The sequence below is a fragment of the Pholcus phalangioides genome, unplaced genomic scaffold, assembly GCF_987345545.1.
Source record: "Pholcus phalangioides strain wild (caught in Gottingen) unplaced genomic scaffold, Ppha-v1.0 ptg000010l_1, whole genome shotgun sequence".
Classification (NCBI taxonomy): domain Eukaryota; kingdom Metazoa; phylum Arthropoda; class Arachnida; order Araneae; family Pholcidae; genus Pholcus; species Pholcus phalangioides.
The window spans coordinates 37851266-37868539 of NW_028301603.1; the positions used below are offsets into that span (position 1 = coordinate 37851266).

The window sequence follows — 17274 nt, forward strand, 5'->3', positions numbered from 1 at the left end:
TATGGTCACCAATTAAAAATCTAAAATTACTCAAACTGTCAACAGTGTGTTTTCCACACTGTTGACATCGAAAAAGAAGTCACCCATGTAACAAAGAGGTCACCTCACTTACAGAACCAGCTGATTTGTGGTATAGGAACAGACTTGCGCAGGCCTACGGTAGGGCTGCCTGATCATTTGTGAGAAACTGCGACAAATCATGATAAAAACCGGGACATAATACAAATCACTGACAAGAACCGGGGCATCTTGAAGAAAAAAATTCAGAAGGCATTATAATGTCAAATTGCAAGGAAATTGATAGAATTACATATTAGCACTAAAAGCCTGTGCCTTTAGTTCATTGTTCTTCAGCTTTTTTCTCATTGTAAACGGCTGAAATTAAGTGAAAATGTTCGCGAACAAGCATAAATGGGAGAAATAATTGGTGAACAGGTGAAAAAAAAATATTAGGAGAAAAATTTTCTAACCTTCTGACTTATGATATTTCATATTTTTAAGCTTTGCTATTATAAGTACAAGAAACTTCTTTAAGCTAAGACCCATGCTGTCACCTATTGAATAATACATCAAAACTATCTATAATAATTCTTAAAATTAAATGGTGATTGGTTTTGAACCAATGTACAGGATGAAAATGAACATGTGGTATGAGAAGCTATATATATTTTCATTGTTATGCAGCATATCTGTGTTAATATTTTGCAACAAAATTCTGGTTACTATCAGTGCCGTCTTAACGGCCCGGGGGCCTCAAGAAAAGAGGGGCCTCACAAAAACAAGAACCGGTCAAAATTTTCGACAATTGGCCAGGTAGGGCCTCAGAAAAATTACTTGGCCCTGGGGCCCATGATGCTCTTGAGACGGCCCTGGTTACTATGTTAACCGGTATTTCAGTGCTTACAATTTATACCAGTATACAGCATAAAAAGAGATAATATACAGTATTATGACAAATTTTGTTTGTTTTCATGCTGCATACCAGTTTGAAACCAACAACGAACTTTACTTAAAAAAATTATAATAAATGGTTTAGTTTTTATTTGATAGGTAGCAGCAGAGAACCCTGCATTTTTGTGATATTTTTTCTGGTATTTTTATGCAGAAGAGAGAGTATTGTGCATAAATATTTTCTACAATTTTATAACCAATTGCAGAATTTTTATCCCTTTCGGACATTTTATATATATATACAAATATACTGAGAAATTGAATTTTCTCAATTAGCATCCAGAATTAACAGCCAGTTTCGACATTAACATCCAGAAAATTCAATTACTCGCATTATAGTTGATGAGAAAAAAATTTTTTATTGTTATTTTACATGCTTGCATCGGGCGTGTGCTAAAAATAATACATGCAGTCAAAATTTTGTACGAGGGGCAATAGATTTGTTCAGCCCTAGTATATGGTAACTCACTTATCCGAATTGCAAAACGGTTCGATTGTGACAGATGACTTTTCTGAAATTCCCCCCCCCCCCATAATATCAAGAAAATGTCTATTTTCCTTGAACTCTAGACAGTTATGATGATTGTAAGATAAACAAGCTAAAAGCACCAACTAACTTATATATCCTATTATTCACTCATAATAAAATAAATATCAATCACATCTGAAAATTGGGAAAATTCATAAAACCCACTTCACAAAATCATTGGTGGTTTATATTTACACCTTAATTTGGTTAGTTTTTCCAGGTCTAGATTATGCCATTGGTTTTGGGGGGGAGGGCAATATCCACAGAGATTCGGTTGAGAAGATATATCAGAGGATGATATAGAGAGAGCTACTAAGGCACTTGTTTATACAGGGCATGGGCTACAAGGACAGACTCAATTCCTCAACCATGTTTTCATTATACGAGTTTCTGAAAGATAGTGAAAATTCCATGCAACTGGCACCCTTGAAAATTATAATTGCCTAATGATATGGTCTAACTCTCTGGTCCTGATGCACTTTTCATAGGGTTAGTGCATTATATCTATAATGATAATTCCTTTATAAAGATGCACTTCTTTGGTCTCTTCTTTTTACACAGGCATTTCACTATACATCCAAGTCCTTGAGAGTTTTAAACGCAAACTTTATCAAGATAGACAAACTTAAAACCAAAGATGATATTCATGGTAAAAAAAAAAATCAAGAATCTATCCCTTCTGGAGTGATAACCATACACATGTCATAGGCAGTGTATTTAGCTTCTTTCCCTGTTATTTACTTCACTTGTTACAATTCTTAAATTTGATCTTGCTGCATACTGGTATGAATGACATTCATATCTAGTCACAGGCATATATTCAATTATTCGTTTTTATTATTTTACTCTAAATTTTCATTTCAGCCACCTTTTGTTAGGCGAGTTGTTAGCTGTGGCCTCCGCATTTGTATAACTTGAATTGGTGTATTAAGTATCCAAAACTTTCACACAAAAATGATGAAACATCCTTTAAAACAGGATATGTGAAACTTATAATTAACGAATTAATCACAAATGTATAAATTAAAAAGAAAAGAAATTGAAATGATTCACTCACTCAGCAACGAAATATGAATTTTTTGTGAGAACCAAAATGGTATCCATATCTTGTTTCTCTGGATCACCAGTCCTATTAATAACAGTAATAAATATTTTCAATTCAAATAATGATATTGGATACATACAAATTTAATTGCACAAAATAATCAAGTTTGAACTGTTTTTAACCAAATTACAACAGACTTATTTTCCCTTGAAGCTTCAAACTTTTATTTGTATGCACGGACAACTTTCTTTAACATAGCATAAGAGAGATCATGATTCAGTGATTGATCGGTGTATTATAATAATGGCAAATGCCTTATTCTTTGAAACTGTCCATTCCATTCTCTTACAGATATTATGAGTAATGGCTAATACCAGAATGCCAGACATTTCCTTTTGCATTAATCATGCTTGAAGTACAGCAATACCTCAGGGTACAAATTTTTGTGGCTAACAAATATTTTTTTCACAGTTCTTCTGAGTGGGTTAATGAATACAGATTGGGCTAACGAACATTTTTGTTGATACGGATGCATGTGTTCACATGACACCACAGTGTTGCGAGATGAATTTTTGCACAATAATGATAATCAGAATTACTACCACTGGAACTTAATTTATGTTAATCCCAGAATCCATTTCCAGGTACACAGAACCTCCATTTCTGTTTTGAAAGTTCTTTTGGGTCTTTTCATGTAAAATTAAGGATTAAGAGAAGAAAAAAATCCATTTGTTAAAAGAAGTCTACACCTGAATGTTTCTAGTACAAGAGTCTAACTGAAAAATTAAAATATTAAAAGTCTAATCAACATCAAGCTGAGCAGTAAGGACATTCAAAAGAAGATTATCTTTTCCATCTGCATGTATGAGAGACAGAAATGAGCCAACCACATCACATAACAGGACACCTATAAATCCTACTGGGTCATGTACATAGTACAGTGAAACCTGTCTAAGATGGACACTGTACGAGATGGAAACCTGTCTTGAACGGAATTGAAAAACAGTCTAGTAGATAGTTAATGGGTTTTTTTAATCATGGGAAACATCTTTAGGATGGGAACTGTCTAACACAGAAACGGAATAACATAAATATGCCTTCCGTTTCTGCGTTAAGAGTTATTTAGTTTATTTTTACTAATATTTATTAGTAATTAGTTTATTTTTATTAAAACTTGGAAAGCGTTTTTGTCCAAGTGCCTTTGTCCTTTGGATGGGAGGAAGTTTAGTCACTGAACCCTTTTGTTAGGGAACACTTTCACTTCTTGGAAAAACAATGAGGGCTTATTATTTATCTGAACTGGTTCTGGAAGTAACAGTAAGATTCGGATAAAAGCAGATTTACTATTAAAAATTTAGTAAAAGCTCATTTAGCATTTCATCTACAATGGAAATGGTGGTCTTTGTTAGAAAACACTGTTTCTTGGAAAAATATTGATAATTACCATTTAAACTAGTTTGGGAGAGGAACCGGCAAGTGAAAATAAATTATTGTTCAAAATTTAGTAATATAGAGTTTTAGCATTTCATTCAATAAAGAGATGACAACCAACCACAAGAAACACGTGCAGTGTTGGATTCAAACACAAAAATGGAGGTCATAGAGGCTAGAGAAAAAGCAAAATTTAAGAGTTACAGAGATGTAGAATCTTTCTTTCACAAACGATATGGGTTGTTGATCTCTGCCATTATTTTTAAAAAGGTACACAATTTCTCAATTTTTTACTTAACGCATTAAATTTTTTTTTTCGTTTTTGAAAAAAGTAAGTGTTCATTCTATTGCTATTCAGGATAACATTTTATATTGAAGTTTAACTATTTGCGCATTAAATAATTTCAAATGTACAGTAATTTGAAACAGAAAAAATATATAAAAATAATATGCCTGCCTCTGTTTAATACTTGTTGGTTTATAGTAGTTAAGATGATATTTTTAAAATTTAAGTTTAACAAAGTGACAGAAGTAAATCACTGCATATATTTTTATGTGCACCTTTATAAAACGGAAACCTGTCTGAAACAGAAAATAACTCCAGTCTCTGGACGTTCCATTTTATACAGATTTCAATGAGTAAAATGGAAAGATCTTTAGTGTATCCCATCTTCCTTTAAATTATTCTTCTTCATCCAACTGTGAATCTGTTCAGCTCAGCCTTCACTAAGTTCTCATGTTTCCTTACAATGCTTTTCAGTTTTTAATGAAAATTATCTTTGAATTTAGAGCCTTATCTGGAAGAAACTGAGACTTTCCAAAGAAGCCTATGAGGAATTATGTTTTGGCTAATGCATGTAATTCTGGAACAAATTATCTTCATTACCTGAGGTATGACTATATTTCATAATAAAGAAATTTTAAGCAATACAAAAATAATTTTAAATTAGCACAAGTAGTAAATCCTCACATGTTCTAATCTAGGGTGAATTTAAATCATACAAATTCATAAAGGAGTCACATACACAGGGTCTGCATCAATTAGAGCCCATCCTCCTAAAACATCTTCATTCTCAGGTATAAGTATCTTCTTGCAATCTTCTATGAGCTGCTTGACTCTTTCGTGGTGATCTTGGTCTACTCCATCGATTTCAGAATCAGCTTCCTCTCTGTCTGGGGTTAGAACATTGATGTTGTCAGTGAGAGGATTGCCGAGCATCAGGTCTATGACACCTTGACGGAACGCATCCTTAAACCGATTTACGTAATATCTAAAAAAATTGGTATGTTGACATTACTTACTGATCATTCAATTTCAAGCTGTTTCATTACATAAACAAATTAATTAATGCATAAATTTAAAAACTGTGATCATATACATTTAACATTTCTTTTGGATGTACAGTAGAACCCAGATAACTATGGTTGTATAGATAACCCAAAAGTATGGATGAGCATGTCGATTTAAGCGGATGTCAAATTAGCAAGGTTTCACATTTGATCTCTTCCTCCCAATTTTTAAACATCATTTACGCTATGTATATGGACTTATACAAAGTTGAACAATTCTATTCCATCTATAAATAATCCCAAATTGTGGTGAAAAAAAAAGCATAAGTGTATGAAAATATCTGTTATTTGCTAATGAGCAGTGCAATTGCCCCAAGTTAGGGAAACAGTCATTTTTTTAACCAAGAAATTTTGATCTAAGAAAATAGCTTCTTTTAGCTTATTCAACTGTTTCTCGCTCAAAATTTTCAGATATCATCTGCACTTATCTGTGACTTTCATAGTCCTCAGGTTGAGTATCAAGGCTTCAAAAAAATTGGAAGTGACACTACACCTCCCCAAGATATAGGATATATTTTTGACCAAACAAAGAATTGTTGAAATATACGAAAGCAATTTCATGATAATTTATTAACTGGCCAATTGAAAAATTAGTTGTGATAGCACACCACAAATTGTAGCAGGATTTAGCTGTCTGGTGCCAAGTTAAAGATGGTTTCTCCCCATTGAATTTAGTATTATGCCAACTATGGGAATAATAATTGTCGAGTTATCAAGGTTCTACTGCATTTGATAAAAAAAAGTATTTAACTCAAAAACTCTCCAAGATTCTACTCAGCTAATATTAAGAACCAAATAAGCATTTTTACCTATTAGCAGAATGGTAGCCATCCCTCATCATTCCAGTAAAACGCCTCTCTCCCGTTCTGGTAAAGTCACCCTAAAGCATTAAAAAAAATATAAACATAACACTTTCTGGAAACTAAAAATTTATCTATTTCTTCAACCATGTTTCAGAAGAATCAATACAGAATGATTACAATTCCAAATGTACTGGCAGATTGCTGGAAATTATTATTTACCTTGAGAGCTACAGTTCCGGAATACTGTCGACTGATTATATCGCCGTTATTTGCCCACAGCATTTGGAACACCCTTCGGCACCCGGATGGTAATATTCCTTCGGGAGGTAGGAGGCCCAACTTGATAAACTAGATTCAGAGTTCAATAAAAACATGATGCAAATAAGGTACAGGAAAACAATCAGTATAGATATTGTTTATCATACATTAGGACAGTGGTTCTCAAACTTTTGTCAAACGCGGCTCCCTTGCCCAATTCATGATTCACCGGTGGCTCTTTGGAATAGTTTAGTATATACTTGCACTTATAAAAAAACTACTTCAAAGCATAAATATGCACACAAATCAATATCGCCAGCTCACCGTGATGCCACTGATAAAGGTTGGCGATGCCCCCTAGGAGCCGCATCTCACACTTTGTGAAACACTGTATTTGGGAAATAACATTTATACGATTTATCTTTCAGCTCTAGAACCTTCAATACAAAGTTCGTAGTTGAAAAGTAAGGGATCTCTCTGAATACTTTATCAGTGATATTAAAAAACAAGGACATTATTCGTGCAAATGAAAAGAGGGGACAATAAAAAATTATTGAATTTTTCTATAGAGAATAACCTTGTTTTCTTTTTAATTATAAGTTTAATTCACACAAATGTTATTGTAAATGATAGTTATTTTTGGAAATAAAAATTTCCAATGAATCGAACTAACAATAACTCAAAGTTTCCACCGATAAAACTCAAAGTTGTTCATCGGCTGTTGCACATTTGACTTATTGCGATTTGGCTGTATATCATTAATGGAACTCATGAATATAAAGATAAATGATTAAAGAAATTATAATACCATACCTGAATATCCATGACATTTTTTGCCAAAGCAGTCTGAACAATATTAGTGCGATCTAAACAATCTATGCAGTTCACTCTAAAAACACCTTTCTGTTCACATATCACGCCCTCTGCATCTATCCTGAATAAATAACAAGCAAAAAAGACATTCAGACAAACAAATGACATACTCAAACATTTCATAAAGATTCTCTTTCAAATTTCACCCAATCAATTTTATTCGCTTTAGAGGAAAAATTTGAAACTACTTTAGCAACAATCAATATACTGTTGAACTCGGTTGACACAAGAAGTTACACATCATCCCAACATCATGATTAATACATCACTTGCAAATCACATATGAAATTATATCGCAGTACCATAATTTTTTTATCAATCAGCATATTCTGAAGTATCCATCGTTTTGGTTAAACACAGAGTAAATCCAGAACAACTAAGTGATACTCTGTCGCCAGAAGATGAAAGAAGCCAAAAAATAAGCAGTCCCCCGTGAATAAAAAGGTGTAACCCTTTTTAAAAAAAATATGTTGATCCTGAAGTTATTTGAGGTCTGTTAAAGCTTCCGTTTAAAATTTTGTTTCATAGGGTTCTGTTTATGTGAAAAATTTCCTCTATTGTAAAATAAAAATTAATTTTGTTGAAAGTGAAACAACCTAGAAATGAAGTGCCAAATTTACAGTCTCGTTAATTTGGATTTTGTAAAGGATCCATTTTTCAGATACAGAATTTTGTCCGGAAAATGAACTTGAAAATGAAATGGACCGGAAAATGAAATTTCTGATGAAATTTTGCTTGATGTAACTTAAACATGCATTTATAGCTGAATTTCCAGCCTGTAATTAGAATTCAGTTCGGACTCCTTAGAGTGTGTTCACCAGAAAAAGTCCATGAACTTTTTTAAAATGAGTAAAGTACGCAACATTTTGAACATGACTTTTTTTTCAAAAAATCACAAGTTTCAAAGTGCTCTCTTGAAATTTTACAAGAAAAATTCAGAAGTTCAAGAAAATTTTCTTGTACGAACTGTAATTATTTGCAAAAAATGCAAAATTGTTAATGAAATTAAATAGCAAACCAAAGATGGTGGGAAAAAATGCTCATATTAAACATGTTTGACTGCATATAAAACAGATTAATTCGATAAGCACAATTTAAAAAAAAAAATTGTGTTTCTGCAACAAACCCTTCAACAATCATTTTCTCAAGTTCAATCACAGATTAAGAAGTAACAGAATAAATACTTTAATCACTCACAGGAAAAACCATCACATTTGATACTAGAACAACAATAATACATTTGGGAGGTTGAATTTCTGAAATCAAATATTGCAAATAGATTTTTTTTTTTAAAAAGCCGGGGGCCCGGCTTTTAAAAATACACTAAAAATGGTATATATATATATATAATATATATATAATTTAAAAAAATATATACATTGAGTACATGTGCCCCCCCCCCCCCATGGAAAAAGTTGAAATAACGGCCCTGTCATCAAGTGCTATGTTCATCATCTTTGAATGGTTACCAGCATTGGGGGGAAATACAAGTGGAACCCCTCTGAAGGGTCATCCCTCTTTTATGACCAAATTATAATTGAGTTTTATTTTTTAAGAATTTCAATAGAAACTTTTTTTTACTGTCAATCCCTTTTACAGAAATTTCTTTCAATCCCATCAATGTCTGCAAAAGAGGGGTCTTACTGTATATTGATTTTCACAAAATATATATAAAGAAAGAAAGAAAAAAATCATGCTGTAAAAGAACAAAAAAGCTTCATAATAACTTTTACATATGGATTTTGACATACCAACAATATCGCATGTCTTTGATGATGTCTTGAATACTTTCTGTCAACACAGAGACATTTTCGAATTTCATCCCTCGACTGAAAAATACCACAGTTCTATAATGAGCATTGAAAAATGTACAAAGTGTTTTTTCCAATCAACTTTCCATATTTCTTACATTATTATTATTAGTAGTATTTCTCTCCTATCTATCACATGTATATATAGTATATCAGTTCAGTAAAACAACACATTTTTAAACTTCAAAATCAAGAATATCATTGGCCCTTTATTTTATTAAATTAAGAAAAGCTGCTATAAACATCCTTACTTATGTGGGGGTGACAGAAAATAAGAAAAGTAGTGTAGGCAAATTTTTGGTGAAAGTTTGATTAATTTTCTTATCTGTTGTCGTAATGTTAAAAAACATATTAAGTAATTTGGGATTTCAATAATTTTTTGTGCATTTTACTTTTTGTGACAAAAAAATGTTAAATAACAGTGTCGCAATCATTTTATTGTATCAGAAGAGCAAACGAAATACTAAGACATTGCTAAATCTCTCGGTATTATCTGTTCACTTGTCTCAAAAGCAGGGCTCCCACTCAAAAAATGAGAAAAAGTAGGAAAACGCAGGACTAAAAAGTAGGATGGGGGAGAGTAACCCCCTTAGACAACATAATCATAGAATGATGGGAAAAAAATCCCTTTTTTTCCATAAACTTAAATAATTAAAAATTTTTTTTTTAAATTTTGAATTAACTTTTTTTCCCCCTAGCACTATTTCAGTCAAGCCAAAACGAAATGACAAATGACTCTGTTACAAAACCAATTTTTGGCCAAACCAGTGCACTGGCAACCACAGATAATTCTTTGCTGTCTCTCCTCATATATATTACATTCTTTTTTGGAGTCTTCCAAAGTGACGAGCTTGTCAACTCTCCTCGACAAGGCACAGCAAATTTCGAAGACATACATTTTTTAAGAATGGTGCACCTTTGAGACCACTTTCGAAAGCACAATGCAAAAAATGTGTAAATTACAAGATCCGACGTATATAAGCCAAGGTGAACCAGATAGTTTTACTACGTTGCTCATCATTTTTTAAATTTTTGTTCACATTTTACTGTTCAATGCCAGTGTAATCATTTTTGACAAATGAAGCACTTCCATTTTTAGCTCTTTGCTGAGCGTTGTAAATATCGTTTATGCCTGTTCATGCCTTAAAAATACAGAAGACAACTGAATGCTATTGGGTAGCATCAGAATCACCAAACCTAGAATAGGCCTGTGTATCTAACTGCTTTGAAATGCAAACTGTTGTTTCACCTATTTGCACCATAATTTTGAATGATGAATGTTACTGTCCAAGACCACGAAGTAATAAATACAAAATTATTCTTCCATCCAGACAGAAGTTTTTAATGACTACTATACTTGTTGAACCCTCAAACTAAGCAAATGAAAAATTAATCAATCAAATGGTCCACATACCCCCCCCCCCCTCTAAATTACCTTAAAAATGATACAATTTCTGCTTTGGCAGAATCATTAATTGCATTCTCCAACATTTGTAATATTTGGCAACATATCAATAATTTCCTGCTCAATTAAAATCAATTACACAAAGTTTGTCGATAGGATTTATTAAAAAAGTAGGAAAAGTAGGACAAAAACTAGAAAGTAGGACATTTTATCAAAAATTAGGAAAAGTAGGAAGAGTGGGAGCCCAGCAAAAGTAATTATGCGGTTTAAAGAACCAGTCATGAAGGTGACCATCCAGGTTCAGGAAGAAAAAGCACCGTCAACAAAACTAGGAACTGCCAACTCATCAGAAAAGTGCCATTCGAGACACAAAAGTCTTGGTGAGAAAGATTACTTGTGAAACTGGTGGAAACCCTGTAACCAAGAATCTGTGCATTTCAAAAACTGGGACTGATGGCTTACCAATTCTGACAATGTGAATCATTATATTCTCATTCGAAAACTGAATTCAGCTGGTATTCTGGGTCATATTTTAAATTGGTTCACTTCATATTTATCTAATAGAGAACAGAGTGTCAAAATACAGGATAATTTGTGTAATTATGTCCATCTAAATAGAGGAGTCCCACAAGGATCTATATTGGGTCCTTTACCTTTTCTGATTTTCATTAATGATCTTTGTAATTTAGAATTTGATGCTTCCATACTCACTTATGCCGATGATTCTGTATTAATTTATAATTTATTCATGTGATGATCTTGACGGTCTTAAGAATCATATTAACTATGATTTGATATTAATTCAAAAATGGTTCTATGCTAATGATTTAAAATTAAATTTATAGAAAACAATATATTAATTTCAGTCTTAAGCACTCTGATCAACATCTTAATTTTAAATTTCATGCCCTCGATTGTGATTTTCAACCTTATTGTCATTGCGATTCAATTCAAGAAGCAAATAGTATTTTAAATACTTGGGTTTAAATGTAGACAGCAATTTAAAACAGAAATTTCATGTTCATGAATTACTTAAAAAACTTAAGTTTCGTTTTATATAATTTTCATTATATAAGAAAGTTTCCGCTAATTTTTGGGAAGAAATTTTTCGTAAACATTTTTATTATTTAGCTCTGAAAGTATATAATTCACTACCACTAGAAATACAAAATATACCCACACACACAGCACTTAAAAAATCATTATTCAAATTATTAATTTCAATAGACGATGACCATAAAAAAAGACCATGTTTCTCCACTAGATCTTGAATTTCATTCTCATTAACCTCCAATTCCATGGTCTTTCCCAAGGACACAATCTCTTCGACAAATAGTGGCTTCTATTTATAGCTAGCTCCTCAGTCTTGTTCAGTAATGCATACAGTCCAGTTTTCTCCAAGCAAAATGAAAAAACTTCATGCACATATAAACATGGCTGCAATGCCATATCTAGTTTCATATTGTAAATAGTCACGCTCACACGTGTTCATTTCTAGAGTGAGGCACGCTGAGGGAAACCATAGGAGAGAATATTACCCGTAATTCCATAGTATGTGTGTGGGTGAAAATGAAAAACCATGGGCCCAGTTGTGATCCTGTGAAACTAGCTAAATAAGTGCAAAATTTTTGCTCGTTATGTGAATCGCTCATTAACTGAAGTTCCACTATATACACAAATGATATTCAAAATTTCAGGAAGAATCCATGAAAAAACTAATCCTAAAAATATGTAAAAGTTCTGTGATGATTGATGAATTTTATGATAACAAATTAGCAAAACAAAACGCTTACCAATACTCATGAAAGTCAAAACTGATGTAGATGAGACTGGGACAACTGAAGTTTAAAATATGATTCAAGTAGGCATCGCTTATGATTTTTTCTTTCCCACTTTGTTCAGCAAGGTTAACAATGACCTGAGATCCATATACAGAAACTTCCTCATTGAAATGCTTCTCGAATGCAGCTTGCGTCTCCTCCTCACCTAAAAAAACCAGTACATTCCTTCAGACATTTTTCATATTTATGAGCTATATTTGATATAGATAATAAAAGTATCATCAGCAGCATAAAAAACCGGGGGGGGGGGGGGAATTTACACCATCTACTGTAGAACCTGTATGAAACAGAATGTAAAGAGACAAATAACATTCTGTTTTAGACAAGCCTCGGTTTCATAAAGGTGCAGATTGTAGAACTGATTCATCACACATAGGAAGTTTCAGGCTCTGATGCCAATTTTTTAGTGGCTATGGCAACTTGGCACCTGGGATTTTTCTAGCTGATTGATGTTTCAATTAACAAGCTTGTTCTACATTACTCATGCAAACCTACCTGTTAAGAAAAGGTCAATAACTACATGTTGGTTGAAACTTGCATATTCGGATAGAGTTCAATTACCTTGATACAAAATAACCTAATCAAGTTGTAATCATTCATCAAAAAAGGCAAATAAAATTCAACGAATGAAAAGAGGTGTGTAAAAAAAACGCTAATCTTTAAATGGTGAGAAATTCCTAGTCTGAATGAATGAGCAAAAAAAAAGAAAAATTACCTCTATCAAGCTGTGGTGGTGGTCGGTATTTGTAGCCTGGCTGACTCCAGAAAATAGGAACAGACCCTCTGACTTGCACAAAAGATACAACGTGCGAACTGTATTCAAAAATCTGTTCGGTTTCGACATAATTTGCGCATTTTCCAGATTCATCAACCCCTCTGCGCTTGTATCTTGTTCCAGCTCTATGCCTGCTCCGACGAGATATTAGTGTCATGGTATAGTTTTTGCCCGGTCTCTCAATTACTGGTGCTGTAATCTGGAATGGTCTTGATCCTTCTGATGAAGATAAGTCTGCATCTTCACTTATGTCGATCCAGCACTGTTCTATCTGTACAAAACCTTGAATGATCGGAACAATCCAATGATCTTTCAAAGGATCCTGTGAAGAAAATTGCGTAACTATGAAAAAATTCATGGAGAAGGGAGACATGAAAACTGATTTCTAACATTACATAGCATCAGAATATACATCACCTAATTGTGTTCATTTATGCTAAGAATAATTACACCATGGCATATATTGTCTCAAACAGCCATTAAGTAAAGACACAGGTTTCTTACTCATTATAGCTCGCAGGTATTATAGCTCTATAATACTTGCGGTATTTTCCAGTATATGAGTAGTTAATAGAAGAATGGCAGTCAATTACTAACAAGGAAATTTTAATTAGATTTAAAGTACTATATTCAGAGATATACAAAAAACCCCTGCAAAATTCAAAAATTTGCAATAAAGCTCATTCATACCTTTTACAGGATGTCATGTCAATGTAATCACCCTTTTTTTTAAATTGGAGGGAAAAAATGAAGTAGAAAATCATACAACAATCAGTTATACAGGATAGCTAGCTATAATACCCGGTACTGTCCAGGGTTTTTTCCAACTACTCGGAGGATTGAAAAAGTGACAAACTGTTATAAACAGTACTTAAAAAAAATCAATAGTAAAAATCCAATAGTCTCACTTAAGATCAAGCCGATTCTCAAAAAGTTTAACCGTACAGCCATAGATGTGCCTACTAAAAACTTTTGTTCCAAACTCCCCTAAAGATGCTATACCACAGAATGAACAAGGGGCATATATTATATTCCATGTGGTGATTGACAGCTTGGCTGCATAGGACAAACACTGAGACCCATAAAAACTAGATTAAATGAACATGCTCTCTGTTTTAAAAATCAAAAATGTGAAAAATCAAACATCGCAACTCACTGCTGGCAAGAGGGCCATATGTTCAAATTTCAGAAAGCAAGTTGTTTTTCACGAAGTGAAATCTGCAGCTGATTTAGACCGAAGGCACATACATCCGGACCTTCAAAAATAAATTATTAAACGACAATAAATCAACACCACCGATTGCATCGCCATGGCTTAAATTCATTACGAGAGGGGATTTAAAGAAAATTTGAATAGACCAATTGGATAGCTCCATTTCGCAAACAGCCAATCATGTTGTTGCAAGACTTACACGCAGGCGCTTCGCTTCATTCTTGCCACAACGTTTGACTTGAACCGATGTATTGTTTTTTCATTCTGCTGAGCAACTGAGAATGAAGATTTGGTACTCAATCCAAGTGGGAAACTTGGTCAGCGTGACACTCTTATCCTCTGGAGATTACACCCATTGTGTGTTGAAATGCATTAGGAATTTTTTAATATTTCCTGGTATTTGCCTTATTCGTTGACGATTTTTTTTGAGTATTACTAGGCAAAGTCATCTACTCTTCCTTATTATAAACAGGGTTGTCACACAAATTTGCTCCCGGGGTAGATACCCATTCCCCCAGGGCTGTTTTTTAGCCTAAAAAACCTGGGTTTTTTGGGGGTTTTTTTGGGAAAAAAATATGAATTCTTAATGGTAAACAAGATTAGTTTTTCTTAATAAGCACTTAGTTTATACAAATAAAAAAAAAATCTGATTTGAATCAAATTAATCCAATTTATTTTTTAAATCACAATTTTTTCATACTCGGCTGCACTTGACTTAATCTATTTCAGAAAGATATTACCGAACATTATGCTTATCTTTTACTGAACATAGCAAATACAAATTCAATACTAAAGCCATCTTTAACTTACATTAGATTCCAATAGCTCTGACATCATATGTTTATTCCAAAAGAATCGGTCATCTACTTTTTTCCAAAGAGGATCATAATCCGGTTCAGAAGGTTTGGAATGCTCATAGTTACGTTGCACTGAGTTTGTAAGGTCCCCAGTCATGGAATAATAGAAGGAATCTGTGTCTGCAAACATTTTGCTGAATTCCTAGATAAGATTCGGAGAAAATTAAGTAAATACCTTCATAGACATCAGTTTGATTCAGTGGTTCCCAACCTGTGGTATGCATACCTAAGACTTTCCCCAACCAAAACTCCAGAAGAAAGAAATGTAATACAGTGGATTCCACTTATAACATTTTTCGGGAAAAAAAACATCATGAAAAAACGCTGTAAGAAGGGAAATTCTCTAAACACAAAATATTGATGAGTATTATTAAGAGTTGGGATCACGAAAATGAGTCATGCTGAACGAGAAAATGTTTTAAGCGAAAACGTCATTAGTGGGATCCATTGTATAATTCAAAATCACAACCTCCCAAATGTTTTTGGAGTTTGTTCTTTTTCCCCAGACTCTTGGCAAAAATATTTAATATAGTGGGACATAATTTCCAAAACTTCTATGTTCATCGCCCCTCCGCTCAGAATTTTTTTTTTTACTCCCCGATTACCCCTCTTGAGCAACACCATATTATCCTATATTACAGTTTTTTCTACCCATGGTCTGCAACCCATGTCATCTACAAAAGGTTCTTGAGAGCATTGACCTTCACTAAAGGTCAGTGACATAAAAAAGGTTATGAAATACTACTACTTAACCGTACATGCACCTTGCACACATTCTTCTGTGGAATTTCCAACGAACTGGAAAATGCTGAAATGTGTGTTTTGAGTTGTAAGTGTGACCCTTAACGTTTCCTGTTAAGTAACAGGAAAATTCAAGCAGTTACTATTTTCACTTTGAAATATGGTTGGGAAAAACTGCTATAGTGTATCTAACATATTATCAACATAAAACAATCTGCAATTATCAATCTGAACTCTCAAAATAAAGATCTGCTCAATCTCTATTATTGAAGCAATTTTTGTATTCAGAATTGAGATTGATGGTTGTTTTATGTTGGTAATTTTATTTATTGCTACCTTTGTTACAGGTGGCCATGTTATGTTGCTTTTGTCATTTAATAAAATTTCAGAATACTCATTCTGGCCCTTTAATGTTCAATGCATTGGTAAATATTATTTCCCCTCGCTCCCAGGAAGTGATACGCCCACTTTTGGAACCACTGTATTAAGGGGGTTAGCAAGAGACATATACATTGTCAGAAAATCTTAGAAGCGGTAAGACAAGTGGTAAGATGCTCGTGTTCCATTATGAAGGTTACCGTCAAGGTCTACGGGTTCAAAATTTGGGCAAGAACATCAGGAACAAGTTTGTTACACACAAGCCTGGGCGAACACTAACAGATTTCCCACCTAACTCCAATGGTTGGAAATTGCCATATGGCGATATATGACCGGAGTTGGTGTGAGGTAAAGTAGAGAATTTTAGAAGCCACAAAAGAATATGGGAAAACACTAATGTAACATGAAAAAAGTTTTAATTATATAAAAAAAATGTTTATAATGAAATGTTATTTGGAATAGAAAATTTGAACTTACATCCAAAATTCTCTTCTCGAATTTTTCTCGGTCCCTAACATCTTTTTGTTGCTATATGCATAGAAAAGAGGAAAACAAAAGTAAATTAATCCAAAAAAAACATTTTAAATATTCTGTGGTTACCATGAATGTTTACAGCTTGCTTGATGACATGATATGTGAGTGTGTTTTTCATTAGTTAATTCCTAACATCAAGCTGCTACAGATTATATACATATTCAAATTGGAAATTTAACAAGTGGAGATTATCTTCCGATTTTACTTGCGTATGGTAGTGCCTTAATTAAATAAAACTCTGCCGGTGCTAAAATATTCATGACAATTATTGAACTTACAAAAAAAAAACTTAACTCAATGTAGTTATCAATAAGTCATTTCATGAAAAGTAAAGAACAAAATCTGAAAAGTTTTGATTAAAGAGGGGGGGGGGGGCAAGATATGGTTCACAAAGATGGGAGAAATGCTTCTAGATTGCTTACAAGTAATAGTGTGTGAAGACCTTGTTAGATTAAGTGCATAAGAAACTATAATTAATT

At 33.2% G+C, this 17274-nt stretch overlaps 1 protein-coding gene across 1 annotated transcript in view; it reads right to left on the minus strand.

Moving 5' to 3' along the window:
* sp3 (phosphatidylinositide phosphatase spermathreecae) overlaps positions 1-17274 on the minus strand; it is a 41889-nt gene that overhangs the window by 15358 nt on the left and 9257 nt on the right. The window contains exons 5-14 of the mRNA XM_089238221.1: positions 16739-16789; positions 15096-15284; positions 13013-13394; positions 12250-12442; positions 8992-9069; positions 7181-7301; positions 6329-6457; positions 6116-6186; positions 4982-5227; positions 2538-2609 (exon numbers count right to left, since the gene is read on the minus strand). Coding sequence (XP_089094347.1) covers positions 2538-2609; positions 4982-5227; positions 6116-6186; positions 6329-6457; positions 7181-7301; positions 8992-9069; positions 12250-12442; positions 13013-13394; positions 15096-15284; positions 16739-16789 — 1532 coding nt within the window. The remainder of the gene's footprint in view (positions 1-2537; positions 2610-4981; positions 5228-6115; positions 6187-6328; positions 6458-7180; positions 7302-8991; positions 9070-12249; positions 12443-13012; positions 13395-15095; positions 15285-16738; positions 16790-17274) is intronic.